This window comes from Ammospiza caudacuta, chromosome 4 (genome assembly GCF_027887145.1).
Source record: "Ammospiza caudacuta isolate bAmmCau1 chromosome 4, bAmmCau1.pri, whole genome shotgun sequence".
Classification (NCBI taxonomy): Eukaryota; Metazoa; Chordata; class Aves; order Passeriformes; family Passerellidae; genus Ammospiza; species Ammospiza caudacuta.
Window position 1 is genome coordinate 6,590,472 of NC_080596.1, and position 14,383 is coordinate 6,604,854.

Below are 14,383 nucleotides of genomic sequence, written 5' to 3' on the forward strand. Positions count from 1 at the left end.
ATTTGTAAACACACTACTAATGTTCAAAGGTGATGTTAATAATTCACAGAAATGGCTGAAATGCTATGTGTGGACAAGCATTCTGAGAAGAACTATTCCTAAAATCAGAACAGATGCTGCACTTCAGATGTTTAAACCATAGGATGCACGCATTTTTATATCTCAAGAGGTTTGATGTAGAAAGGGTTTCTTTTGCCATTTTTGGAGATTTTACAGACAACACAGCTGGGCAAGATGTCACATCTGCCTGGTCTTACTTATACATAGTCCATTCTGCACAAGGTGAGTTTTAATGTAGTTTTGCAGTCAGACTGTAGTATTTAAAGTGAATTTGCATAAATCATACTCAGGAAGACTGCTGCTGACAACACTTTTTTTTCCTGTGAAGTCATACTTGCTATCCTGCCTCTGTAACCAGTCAAAAAGGTGAAATCTTAAGAAATTCTTAAAGAAGAAGAACCCTTTCCATTTGCATGAGGCAAGTATTGACAAATATGTGGTAGAAGACTGTATGAACAATTATTTTGCATCCTGAAGATGCATAGGCTTTCTGTGATATAACATTATTGCTTAGAAGCTGCTGGTGTCACTTTAAGAGATCATCCAGTGTCCCAAAAGCTCAACTGGATCTCTTCCTACCAAAACTCAGCCCAGAGTGTGTGCACTGGGTGTGTCACCTTGAACACACCAAAAACAGCAGCTAGTTCCAAGACCACCTCCAGGACTTCTTCCATGATACATATTGTTTCTGCTGGGACTTTTGCCACCATTGTGCTTCAGTATTCTTGGTGTACCAAGGATGGAAAAGTGCTCGTTAAATTGAAGAGATCGGTCAAAACAATCTTAATGACAAAATAACTCCAGTGCACTTAGAAAGCCAGCATGGTTCTGATCTCACTGATAGGAGCAAGTCAAGTTTAATTCCGTTCCAAGAGTAGCCCTCTTAAACAGGATTACATGGGTCAGACCCAAAGATGGTATCTGTGAACCCAGAATCATTGCCTTTGCATCTCATTTACATTAAAATGGCAAACTCACTGCTCATATTACTTCACAGACAGTTGTTTTTTCAAACTGTTTTGGGTCTTTTTTTCATGTATTTCACAAAGACGCTTTACAAAAGTTATTAAAAATATTCAGCCCCTATTCTGAAAAGGAAAAAAAGAAAACAGGCTTGTACATGTTTTGGATGGTCCAAGGATATTTTAAACTACCCAGCTGGGAAGAACATAAGTTATATTAAGTTACAAGATTAAATAAAAATGGGAATCTGTCCAGGAAAATGATGTTCTGGGTAAAATAAATAGGTGTATTTATAGACTTCACAGTTCTGAGCTATTTCCCAGTTTTACAGGCTGGATACGGGAGTGTTTAATGTAGGTTTTCAAAACAAGATAATACTAGAAGATACAGTTAACAAAAGTACAAGTTCCTTGCTGCTACTACAAACACTAAAAATATTAAAAATATAAAGCCAGTATTATTTTGCTTCCTTTTACGTAAGTGGAATAAAAAGAATGGTATTTACAAAATACTCCTTCGTGCATTTCATTAACAAGAGTGAATGATGTGTTTATAACACCTGTTATCCTGGCACATCTAAAAGCACTTAATTCTGGGAAAACTGCAAAGTACCTGAGAGATTCTGGAAGAACACACACACCAAGTTTCATAACATGCCAGTATTTCATTTTAGCCAGCCCTTTCCCAGAGGAATTAAATAATTTGGCATCCACTGAGTTTAACTCCTGACCTTCAAGCAGGTCCTTCCGCTGTGAGGAACTGAAATAGCAGGAATTATAGTGTTCTGACCCTATGAAGCTTGTAAGTATTGACCTCCCTACCCATGAAGAATCATCTAGTCAGAACCACTTAAAAAAATATTAAAATACTGATTAGAACTTTGGAATAGTATGAAACAAGGACTTTAAAACAGAAACAAAAATAAATGTTGCTTTCTGGATAAAACCTCAATAATGTTAAAAGGGGTATGGATTAAAAAGAATCATCTACTGTCATTTCACCACTAATGGCTTTCCAAAGTGTCCTTCTCATATCTATTTGTAGGAAATCTGTATTTTTTCAAAATTGTTGAGATTGATCGAACAGAACATTGCCTTCAGCACTGGGTAAACCCACATGGTACTGAAAGAGGCAGCAAAACCTCCATTTTCTTGCTTTTTAACAGACCACTGCAATTATTTACAAGTGAAAACAACATGATCCAAAATAAGAATGGATTCACAATCTAAACTATAGTGAAACAGTCAATTTCTTCCACCAGCGTGCATTGTGACAAGAGAGTTAAAATAATTAACACAGGATGTCTGCAACACTTGAGCATGAAAGAACCAGTAAGTTCAAATAAATTGTAAAGCACAGTAATTAGTTGTGGGCTGGGAAAGGGAAATATTGAGCAAGCTCCCAGCAGTTCAACAAAGAAGGAAAGAGGATTCACAGGGACTGACTGCCCCCACTGCAGCACACGGGTATGAATGTGGGTCTACATGGTATACTCCATAACTCACCTGGTCACCACCCAGAATTCTACAGTTCCTGGGGGGAGAAGTACAGAAGAAAGGAACAGGAAAGGCAACATTTTGATGGGAGAAATCCCAAAGGCTTTAATAGGATAAATAAAAAGGCTTTAATAGGATAAAATAAAATTGAAGTCTGAGACACACCAACACCTACACCTAGAAATTTACAAGGAGGTTTGCACTGAGGTTCTCCTGCAAATCAACCCCTTGACAAGAAATACCAAAGAGAACTGGAAGGCTTTGTCACTTGCTTCCACTACAGATGATTACTAACTGAAGTGCCCCAGTCACATTTTGTACAGATATTTGATTCTTATTTGCTGTTTAGTTTGCATTTTTATTGCATTTTTATTGCCCAGGCCACATGGTGATTATGTAGACTTAATATGCACATACACATACACATCAATATTTATTTGCTTATGTACCTAGAGACACAAATAGATTTTCTCCAAAAATTTTACATTCTAAGCTGTTGATTATCCAACTTCTCCGCCACCAGAAGTGATGCTGTTATCACTGCAGACAGACTGTTACAGACTATGGCACTGCTTTACATGCTTTCTAAAGGGCTGCCCTATATATAGAAACTACAGTCAGCTCAAAACTGGAAAAACACTTTCCAGAACAATTACAAAGAAATAAAACACATCTCATAAAGAGCCTTAAGCATCTGGTGAATTTTTCTTTGCAGTTTAGTGAAAGCAGAAAAGATGGACTCGGGCGCACTCAGCACCATGAGAGCAGCTTGCTCCAAGCAACATTTCCCTGCCTGTTCCCAGGCCTGTGTGACACAGCACCCCACCCACACCCAGGAGCCCACAAAAGCTGCTCCTTTTCCTGCAGGCCTCCAGCTCCCTCAGTACTGAGGCTACATCTGTTGCAGACATTTCTCCACAGAAATCCTTTCTTTCGGATTTCTGTGTCTTCTGGAGGACAGAGGCCTCAGAAGAGAAGGAAAACAATTATTATCAGCTGCTGTGGCATGTAATGGGATGCACCTTGATTGGCTCATTTTCTTTGTTTATAATTAAGGGCCAATCACAAAGTGTAAGCCAGGGACTCAGTCCTTGAACACAACTTTGTTATAGATTCTTTGCTATCAATCGATTCTTAGCCTAGCCTAGCTGCTCTGCAAACCTCTCTCTATATTCTATTAGTATAGTAATAATGTATTATATATAATATCTTAATAAATCAAGCCTTCTGATTCAAGAAACAAGATTCACCGTCTCTCTATCACCAGCAGCGCCCACTCAGGCACGGTAATACTACATCCTACTCCACTAATGCATAACTATTCTGTGTTTTGTTTTATCCCATTCCTCAATGTATAATCTCAGACTTGATTTACAGCAGTTTTCAAATCCAGTTCTGAAGAGAGAATTATTCCTTTCTCATAAGTTTTCCTGTGGAATTGATCTCCACTAATTGCATGCAGAAGCATTAATTAGGTCTCCAACAATCTCATGAGGCCAATTATACCATTTCCATTTAAAATAGGCAAGAACACCGCAGATCAAAAAGGTTTAATTCACTTCGGGTGCCCAGTATGTGATCAATGGTTCTGTTTTTTTAAGATACTAAGCACTTTTTATGCTTAAAACACAACATTCATGGACTTTACAGCCTACCACCATCAGCCCTACAAAGTATCTAAATTCCCATTAATTTTAAAAGCTTGCTATTGCAACGTAAAAGAGATTTTCACTAGAGCTGTTGTGCATATTTTCCTAGGTTTCTGAAAAGCAAACTACACTATAGTAGGAGCTATTACTACACCTGAACACTGTGCTAAGCAATAGCAGTAGGTCAAAATCTTAATTCTCACAGGATTTGTCAAGAAATACAAGTTATGTTTTGATATAATATTAAAAAGAAAAAAAAATCTCTGACAAAGTGACATTTTGAACACAGCATAGAGACATAGAAAGCCAAGCTAAGGCCTTCACTCTGCAACTAAAGAAGGTTTTTATTATTTGCTTTGTTTAAGTAGTATAAAAATGGGCAATTTTTGCTGTGAGAAATTCCCACAAAACAATGCAATCCAAGTCCATCTCCTGTAAAAAAAGTATAAAATATTTTTTCCGAGGCATTTAATATTCATTTTATATTATTTATTTTTATTATTTACTATTTTAGAATTGCAAATTCTATATATATTACAAATATATTTAATCAGAACAGCACATCCTGTCAATGAGTTCCTAATTACCTAAATGCTAGGGAAATCAGTGGAGTACCATTTTTAGATAGGTAAATTAACAAAAGCATCTACCTTTCCTGACTTAAGCAGGCAACTTACAACACTACTCATAAACCTAACTGCTAAGAATGCCTTTGAAAATTTATCCCATAATATGCACTCTTAAACCACCTACATTTCACTGCAAAAGCCACACCAAGTCACTACAGTCTGACCTATGTTAACCTTCACCAATGGGATGTGGAAGTTTCTGTCTGTTTAGTTTTCATTTTCAGGCCCTGCAGTTTCTTTCACTTCCCCAAATGGTACAGCTTCTACTTCACCTGAACCCAATTTGAAACTGAGCAGTTTTCCACTTTCCTTTTCCACATTACACCAGGCCAATTACTCAATCCTCAGTGTTTCACCATTTTAACCATAACAGGAGATTTACAGGAAAAAAAAGCTTTTAAGAGACTGGAGCCTTGGTAGGTGATAATCTGTGAAACTTGGGGAATGAGTTTCCTTCCTCCTAGGAGAAGCAATTGGCTTTTGCTCTTCCACAGTGTGCACTTCCAGACCACTGGGTCCCTGCAGAGTCTGTGCTGGCCAGAAGGCTCCCCAGACCTGCAGTCTTGGCATTTAACAGTGTGGAGAGCACATGCCATCCCAACCCCTCCAAAGGACAAAGCAGGGCAAAGGCAGGAGCAGAGGCCTTAATTCTACATTAAGCACCAGGGATGTAAGACTATTACTTGATTTATATATCCCTATGCTAAGTACAGACAGCAAAGGGGCAAAAATTGCCGATTTTTCTACTGTGTAAGTTTCAACACTTCTTCAGAACCAAAATTAAAAGTGTTTTCACCTCTATGTAGCTACTTTTAGTAAACACTGAGTTTCAACTTCCAGTGGAAAAACTTCTAGTTTTTCCACACTACACATTTTTGTGGGAACTTCTACCATAAAAACAGATGAAGATGAAGGAAGATGAAGGAAGATGAAGACTGTGGTCGACTGGTTGTGCCATTTCATTTCCCAAGTCCTGATATTTCATATACCTGTGTGGGGAAAATATTAATTTACTCTACAGGCTTGTAATGAAGCATTTTAATGCATTTCTTTATTAGATTTTTCAGTTCTCATTCATTTTCTTGGCAGTATGTTGGAAAGTATCACAATTTGAGCATCTAACCTGGCCTCAATTCAGATTTAGGAGCCCGTGGGAAAATCCTCTATTCATTTAATCAAACACAGAGGAATAGTGTTGGGAAACACAGGAAAAAAGACTCTGTACATATTCCCTGCTGACAGCATTGCTCTAGCTCCCACACATTGACCTGGAGCTGTTTCAAGAAGACATCCCTGTCAATGCTTGTCACACAATTAAACCCTTAGAACTGCCGAATGGAGTGATCAGAATTTCACATACATTGGCTGTTCAGCTCAGCCATAAGTGATACCTGTTGTTCAGATTTTATGGTAGAGGCCTCTTTCAAAAATGTACTATCACACACCATAAAAACATGCCTGCCATAGAAACATACTAGGGAATACAATTTCTTAAGCCCTGGAAATTTTCATTTATTTTGACAATGTGAGTAATCTCTCTGCATCGTTTTGGACAGGTACATGGACAGTAATTCCATGTGCACTACTTACAATTGTGTGCACACACTACCACACCACCCAGCAGTACAAATTTGGCCTTAAACAGACATGAGCCACAATTGCATGTATGTGGGAAAGGCCAGGCCTGACAACTTGGAGTTTATGTTGGCTGCAGAGGGCTTGAAGATATCTAATGCCAAAGGAATCTTGAGAACCACCCTGAGAACCAGCCATTACAACTGTGGCACACAGTCTAAACCAGCCCTCTGCATGGAACAAGTACAAAATAAAGGAGTCACAAGAGGTTTTCTCTTAAGCATGGAAGGAACAAATGAAAACTGTTTTCTCAGCAACAGTGTGGTTAACAGCTCTAGGCTAACTGTTGATTTACTAGTAACTCATCCTCACTTTCCACCAAGGAACTTCTGCTACTGCACAATTCAGAAGCTACAGGAGGACTGTCCTCTCACTCCCTGTTGCTCATCCAGCTTTGCTGGATAAATCCTCTAATGATTCTAGGGCTTAATAACAAAACCCCTGTTTATTAGTTCAAATTCTTAATTCTGCAAGTGGCAGTCAGAGAAAACCCTAAGGAGAAGCAAAATTTTGAGACTCTGCTGTTGGAAAATGAGTAAAGTCATCATAAATCAAGATTAACTTTCATTACTTACATGCCAGCTTTCTTAGTCTTATTTTAAATTCAACCTATTTGGGATCCAGAATGCTGGTTCAGAAATAGAAGGCTTTGAACCATTTTGTGTGTCAAGCATTTTAATTCTAGTTCTTTAGGAAAGTCAAGCCCTGTATCAAAGTATATACTGTAATTTTTCCATTAACTTAGTTAGCCTTTTATATGATGTGTAAAAGAATATTTTGTTCAGTTATGCTTTTTTTTTTTTAAGTGGGTGAAAATAACATGGAGAACTTTCTATCTAACTAACTTTCCCAAGAATTCCACTCTGGGTCATTAAAAACCAGTGAATCTTTTTCTGATGAGATCATGGTTTTACAATAATGCTGAAAAATGAAAAAAATATCAGACACAGAGACTTGAAATCATCATGCTAACTCAGGTAACAGTAAGTGATGGCACTGAAAACACCACTCTTGTAACAGCATCAAACTCAACCATTTGGGTATCCAAATTCTCTATGTAAGAACTTCATTCAACACCTCTTTTGACTGAACAAGCTACGAAAGAGTTTCCATGTGTCAGATGGAGAATACCCTTTCAATTCAGCATTTAACTTTCTAAAATTCATTTTATTTGAAGAATGACCATATTTCATTAGTTCAGTTTATTTAGTTTCATGTTTTCTTTCCCCTTCTATCAACACTAAGTACAAATTCACCTGTTGGCATTTCAGAATCACTCAGCAATCATAACCCACCACTCTGCAGTGCTGATTCACATCTTCTGTGCTGACTTCAGAGAGAACAAAATGGCAGTATGTGACCAACTCAATATTGAAAAAAAAACCAAAAAAGTTTAGATAAGAAATGTACTGAACTACCCAGAGGTCTCTTTATTTCACAAAAATGCTGAAGTTCTATTGCAAATTCAAGCTTACTAACAGTGAAAAGTTCCTCTTGGGTTTTTTTGAAACAGCCAAGGACTGTTGACTTCAATAATTATTTCTCCAGTCATCTGTGATTCAACTGATCCAATTCAGCATGCCACAACCCTGTTCTGTACTTTCTTGCTGTTTCCTAAATGATTAACAGTTCTAACAAAAAAAAGCCTTTGCAAGAAGTTTGCATTATCTTATAAAAGGTAAAACATCCAAGTTTTTCATCAACATCCCTTGGCTACCAGCTGACACTACCATTCCCTAAATCAGCGGCACCAGAATGTGTTCCAGGGAGGGTTGGCTTACTGGTTTCTGAACTCTGGATACACAACTGAGAAATCCTGCTGAATAAATACCCCATGGTGACCAATTCCACACAAGGAGCTATGGCAGCTGCTGCAAATGCATTGGCTCCTTCTTGGGGATCACATTCCAATTTTCTGCTGGGTGGTGTCGTGCTGGTTTCCTTCCAGAGAGCCATCTTCTTGTGAGCTAACAGCAGAGCCTACCTGCTGGGCTGCCACAAGACACAAATGTTTCTCACTTGAAAAGCAGAAACAGGAGGTACCAGCTTCCTGAATTATCACAGCTGACCTTAGAAAAGTATTTTGTATATTTCTATTAGACTTCTCCAAAATGTTATATGAGTAATATTCTTCATGGGCTTTAGTTATCTACAGTATTCCATCAGGTGTTTCCAAAATCTAAAGAGACAGGACGCATCAGGGATTATGGCTGTGCTCTGGCAGTCTGCAGTACGGTCTCATGCTAGAAGATGAAACTCTGTATCTTCTCTGATGGATTGATCTTAAATACAAATACATATTCAGTGAGTAATCTGGACAATAAGTGGTTCATGATACTTAAAGGCATCTTGGTAAGGGATGCCATGGCAAGAAAGAGTGAACATCATATTTTATACATATTTTTCTTCTATTTATTTATTTTAATTTTCATGGGAAATTATGCACGTGTCACTATTTTACCACCTCCTAATTAATATATGTCATTTTAAAAAATCAAAAATTTTCAGGAATTCAAAGTAGATCACTGTGTTTAGAAACGTTTAGTATGTAAGGAAAATAAATGTCTTACTTATAGCACAAAACTCTGTGGCACACACTAAAAGTTCATCTGTGCTATGCACAGAACTGTATTTGCAAACAGTAGTTTACAGAATACCTGTCAGGGATCAATAGAACAATGAATGCCTGCTGAACCACAACTGTGGACTCACCTCTGGTCATTTTAAAGACTTGGCTAGACAAAAGTCATAGCTGAGCCCTGATCTAGTGCCGGTGCCAATCCAGGCTGGAACAGAAACTGGACTAGATGACCTCCAGAGGCCCCTTCCAGAGAACATTTCTATGATTCTCTGATTTCATGGTACTGTGCAAGGTTACCACACTCTTAACAAATGATTTTATGAAAAAAAATATGTCATGGTAACAAAAATATCACAATCAAAACTGGCCTTTTGAATTGTATTAAGACAACAGCAATATATTATAAAATCAACATCAACACTGACATATTAAAATAAAAGCAACAGAGGCATATAGTAGGCGTCCAGCTGAAAGAGAAGCACTTTCTTCAAGTTGGATAATCGACTTCTGCCTTCTTAAGAGATCATATTAAACCATTTCTTCTGACCACATGTTGCCTAAAGCCTGATGAAGTAAGCCTACAATTCTGTAAGCTTTTTACAACCTTTCAAAGAATTTTGTTGTAGTTTTGCCCAGTGGTTCGTACTACTATTTTTAAGGTAAACAGAATTTTGTTTGCACACTCATTTAAAACTTTTAGTGCAAGATCACAACTGATCAAAGGTTTAAAGTGAAGGCAGTCAGCTCCTTAGAAAAACATTACACTACCAGAAAACCAAGGGTTGGGCTCAAGAAACCAGGTTCAAGAAATGAAGCCAAAAACCATTCTTCTACCTACATCCTTACATATGTACATCCTCTTAAATAATCAGTGACTGTTTTGATTTCGAGCTGAGGACATTACCAAAACCCGACACTATTTTCACACGGTGTTTATTAAACAAACACTGTATCTTAGTTCCTTCAGGGATGCAGAGGGATGCAACTGTTGCACGGTTCACCTGGTGGCCTGATGCCAGGACAGCACTTCGGCCACATACTCCTTATCTGAGGGAACCGGGGGCTCACTGCCATCCCCGCTGCGGCTCCTGGGCACCGGGAAAGATGGATCGAGGCGGGTCTTGGAGGCGTTAAGGGAGGCCGTGAGCGGGACGAGGTGCGGCAGGAGCCGCGCTGGTTTGTCACGGCTGGGAGCCGCGTCCTGGGCGCCGCTGCCGGCCCGCGGAGCTGCGGGTACCGCTGCTTGTTGTGCCGGTGCCGCTGCCAGCCCCTGCGGCCCGCAGACCGCCCGGCACGGCACACGGAGCGCTGGTACCCGGTACCCGGCACACGGAGCGCTGGTACCCGGTACCCGGCACACGGAGCGCTGATACCCGGTACCCGGCCCGGCTCCCGGCCCTGCGCGCCCCCGCGGACGGGCGCGCACACAGACGCGCATCCACAGACAGACACACGGACGGACGCGCACAGACACTTACTTGATGTCCTCCCAGACGGCGGGGCCGTAGTTGCGGATGACGAGCAGCTCCAGGGCGTGATTGACGAAGCCGTACTGCGGGGCAGGACGAGGCGGCGGCACGGTCAGGCCCCGGGCGGCAGGGGAGCCCCTTCCCCCGCCGCGCAGCATCCCACCCCACCCTGCCCATCACCCCGCCGGGAAGCGACCCCACCGAAACATCACCCATCTCCCCCAAAACAAAGCTATGGCGCCCGGCTGCCCGCTTCCCAAGGGGATTCAACCCCCTCCCTCCCACCGCGGGCCCGGTGCCGGCAGAGCGGACGCGGCCCGGCCCCGGGCAGGGCGGGCGGCCCGGCGGAGCTCACCATGGTGCCGCCGCCGCCGCCGCCGCCAGCAGAGGATGGGCCCGGCCGCCTCACCGCCTCCCCCGGCCGCCGCAGCCCCGAGTGGCACTCGCCGGCAGCCAATGGCGAGCGCGACCGCTGCCCGAGGGGCCAATGGCGGTCGCGGCCGCCGCGCTTTCCGCCAATCAGAGGCGGAGGCGGGGCCGGCGCCGCCCGGGGCTGAGGGGCGGCCGCTGCCCGTGCCCGGCCCGGAGCCGGGGCTCAGCCCGGGTAGCGGCTCGTTCCTGCTCGTGCCCATCCTGCGCGTACTGCTTGCGTGGGAACCTGTAGGGCACTTCCCCGTGCAGCGGCTGCCTTCGCAAGAATGCTTCAGTTGTTCCTTGTACCCATGCAAACGCTTAGATTTTAGGGAGAAAAACGTCCCCCCAAAACGGACGAATCTGGGCGACAAAGTGATCCCAGACATTTCTGTTCCTGGGCGTTCATTTCTCAAAGCAGTGAAGTTAAAAGCGTAATGATGAGTGCTTTCAGTAACGGAATTTTTGTGTGTTTTTGAGTCCTTTCAGGTGTCAGTGTTAATAAATACAGTGCTGTATCATTAATCTCCTGAACATGTATTCTTAGACAGTTCTCTAGGTAAGGTATGATCTTTACAACAGGGGTCTTGAGCAGAGACAATATGCCAAAGCCAGTTTGGAAATAACACAGTCCATCATGCTGTCATATACAAGGAATAAAAAAAGATTATACAGCACCATGTATTTTAAAGCCCTTTGTACAATAGTAAGACCTGGCCCCAGTGTGCGAAATAAAAAATCTAAGGGGACCAGTAACTTTAAAAAACTTGTTTAAGAAGAATCACAATATACTAAAAATATAGTTAGTTTATCTAGGAGGACAAGGAGATGAGTACCTAGTGGACTACCAATGTAGTAGCTCTTGGGCAGAAACCTTGCTGCATGAAGCCATAAACACTAGTCAGACCAGATCAATTCTAAATGTAGGTAAAATCACAGAAGTTCAGACCTTAGTAAAATAATGCAAAATAAGTTTAACATTTGAACTGTTCACACAGTTCTTGAAAAAAAAATATGAATCATTGATGTTGGAAGTTCCATGTAAATAAGTTTAAAAATGGCAGCATGTAAAATCTTTTGAAATTTCAACCACTGCCTGATCAACTTTTGAATCTGTGTTAAGAGCTTTTAAAAGTTCTAGTAAGTGAGGACACGAATGGATGGGCATTAGAAATTTAGCAAAATCATCTCAGTAGACATTCCAAGAACAGAAGAAACAAACTCTAGTTTTAGGTTTTGTAGGCATAGTCATCAGTTCTACTTAACACAGTCCAAATCTACTGGGAAAACCAATTTTAGGTTTTTTAAAAGAATGACCAAGAACAAAAGCTTCAGTATAACCAGTTAAAATCAAGCAATATGATAATTTTAAGGGAGAAAGAAAATATTTAGATAAATTAACCAAACGGTTCCAAACTACTGGTTGAATATCTCTGTGTAGAAAACCAAATAAAAACTGGAGATGTAAATCTCTAAAAATCTTTTCAATTTCCCGGAAACTGGCAACAAAATAATGTAATAAATCATACTGCTGGAACCAGACCAAAGGCTGTGCTTTGCTGTAGCTAAAGAGGGGTTGGCACCAGTTAACTAAGATTTGAACGTGTCAGGTCACTATCTACTTTTTACGTTTTCGTAGGAAGTGAATTTTGGGAAAATGGGAAAATTCATCCTACCATACAACTGTTGTAGTTACATCTTTGTGTGCCTGCTGCTTGTAATGAAAAGACAACACCTGGGACTTTTGCCCTCCACTGGGGTTGGTCTTCTCCCTCAAGCACTTATAGAACAGTTTTGAGGGTACAAATGTCAAGGAATTCCTGGCAGCACGTCCCAGGCAGGAAACAAGTTGACTGTATGGAGAATAGGTATAAAAAACATTCTTCACAGGTTTCAAGGGAATCCACTTTGTATATGGAGTGAGCCCTCATGCTCATGAAGTATTAGAGAGATTAAATGAAATATTTATAGTTATGGTTTTCAGAGGTGGATTATCTGGTGATTTTGTGTACCTGAGTGACGCTTTTTTGAAAGTGCTGACATCTACAAGGGTCAAAATTGCCTGAGATAAATATGAAATTGCCTTTCTTCTGATTTGGTTCAGGCTTGGTAGGTTGCATTTACAGGCTGTTCTTGAGATTAACTCAATAGGATACAAATGGAAGTTCTAGACAAGGTGAGATTTGTAAAATGTGAAGTGAAAATGGCATGGTCAGAGTAAAAGCAGGTAGATTTAGTTTTCTAAAATAGAGGTCTCGTTTGGAAGACGCTGAATTAAAGAATTCAACCAAGTGATTTGCTGAGAAGGACTAGCTTCAATTCCAGATACCTGCTCAATCAAGACTGTCTGGAAGTCTTAGGCAAGAAGATCTGCTTTCATCTGAAGGAGAGGCTCAATGTCAATAAGATAAATTATTCCATCATAGCATACAATTAAATTCCCATTTGGTGACCCTCATGCACTAGGTACATGTTATACATGTTTTATTTTAATATGTTTCTTCCTGATTTGAGATGCTGACTTCATCTGGCAATTCTTGGTGAGATTCATGAAAGCAAAAAGTAGCATAAGATCCTTTTATGCTGTGTGAAAGGGCAGCTGCTGAGAGAGTAACATTCAGCTCAATATGGTTTGTGTTAATGCACAAGCACTATAAAACAAAGGAAGTATTTTAATAAGTTGCATTTTTTACTTTGGACTTTGCTTTTACAGTTTATTTTGTTACTGAAGTCCTGAATAAAAAGACTGCCTTATATGGTACTGCTGGATTCCACTTGCTGAAGATGGAGTTATTCTACTGACATGGACTGAACTATAGGTATTTTCTAGTTATGGTCTGAGACCTGACACTTGGAATTGTCATAACAATACTTCTCAGGTGCAGAAACACCCTTGTAAGTTCACTTCAGCAAGATTCATTATTTCTACTATACCACTATATAGTGTTCTCCTATACAATTCCATTAATTTTTCAGTCCTGGTATTGACAAGCTATGATGAACCAGCCCTAAATATTCCTATGCTGTTCTGTAATGCAGTAAGATGTGTACATTTGAGAAACAGAGAGCTCTATTGCATCCTCCTGTTAGAGGAATGTAATCTTAGCCATGCAGAGTGAACTAATAATATGTATGAATTTTCCCCAACATCATCTGCAACCAGTGGAAAGATTTCTGTTCATTTTCATGTGCTTGTAGTCCAAAACCCCTGGGAATGCCTTTGTCCTTGATACTTCTTTGGCAGGTTTTGTTTGGCCTGAAAAATCAGAAGAGTGGAAATGTTTCTGTGTCTGAATCCAGCTCTTTTCACATCCTTGGGATGCTACTGCATGTATTCTCTCAGTTATTTCCCCACTGTGTGCTGCTGTGCAGGATATGCATTTGCTGTAGTAGAACAAAAAATTGTAATTTCCTACTGCTCAAAAAATGAGAAGCAATTTTAGCACAGATCTTCAAAGGCCATCTTATAACGAGGCTGCAAAGCAATGTG

General features: G+C 40.5%; 1 protein-coding gene across 1 annotated transcript in view; it reads right to left on the reverse strand.

Annotated features, from left to right (window-relative positions):
* Nucleotides 1–10,881, reverse strand: part of GUCY1B1 (guanylate cyclase 1 soluble subunit beta 1) — a 42,280-nt gene extending 31,399 nt beyond the window's left edge. The window contains exons 1-2 of the mRNA XM_058803580.1: nt 10,838–10,881; nt 10,492–10,565 (exon numbers count right to left, since the gene is read on the reverse strand). Of these exons, the coding sequence (XP_058659563.1) occupies nt 10,492–10,565; nt 10,838–10,840 (77 nt within the window). The 5' untranslated portion in view covers nt 10,841–10,881. The remainder of the gene's footprint in view (nt 1–10,491; nt 10,566–10,837) is intronic.
* Nucleotides 10,882–14,383: the final 3,502 nt, after the last annotated feature.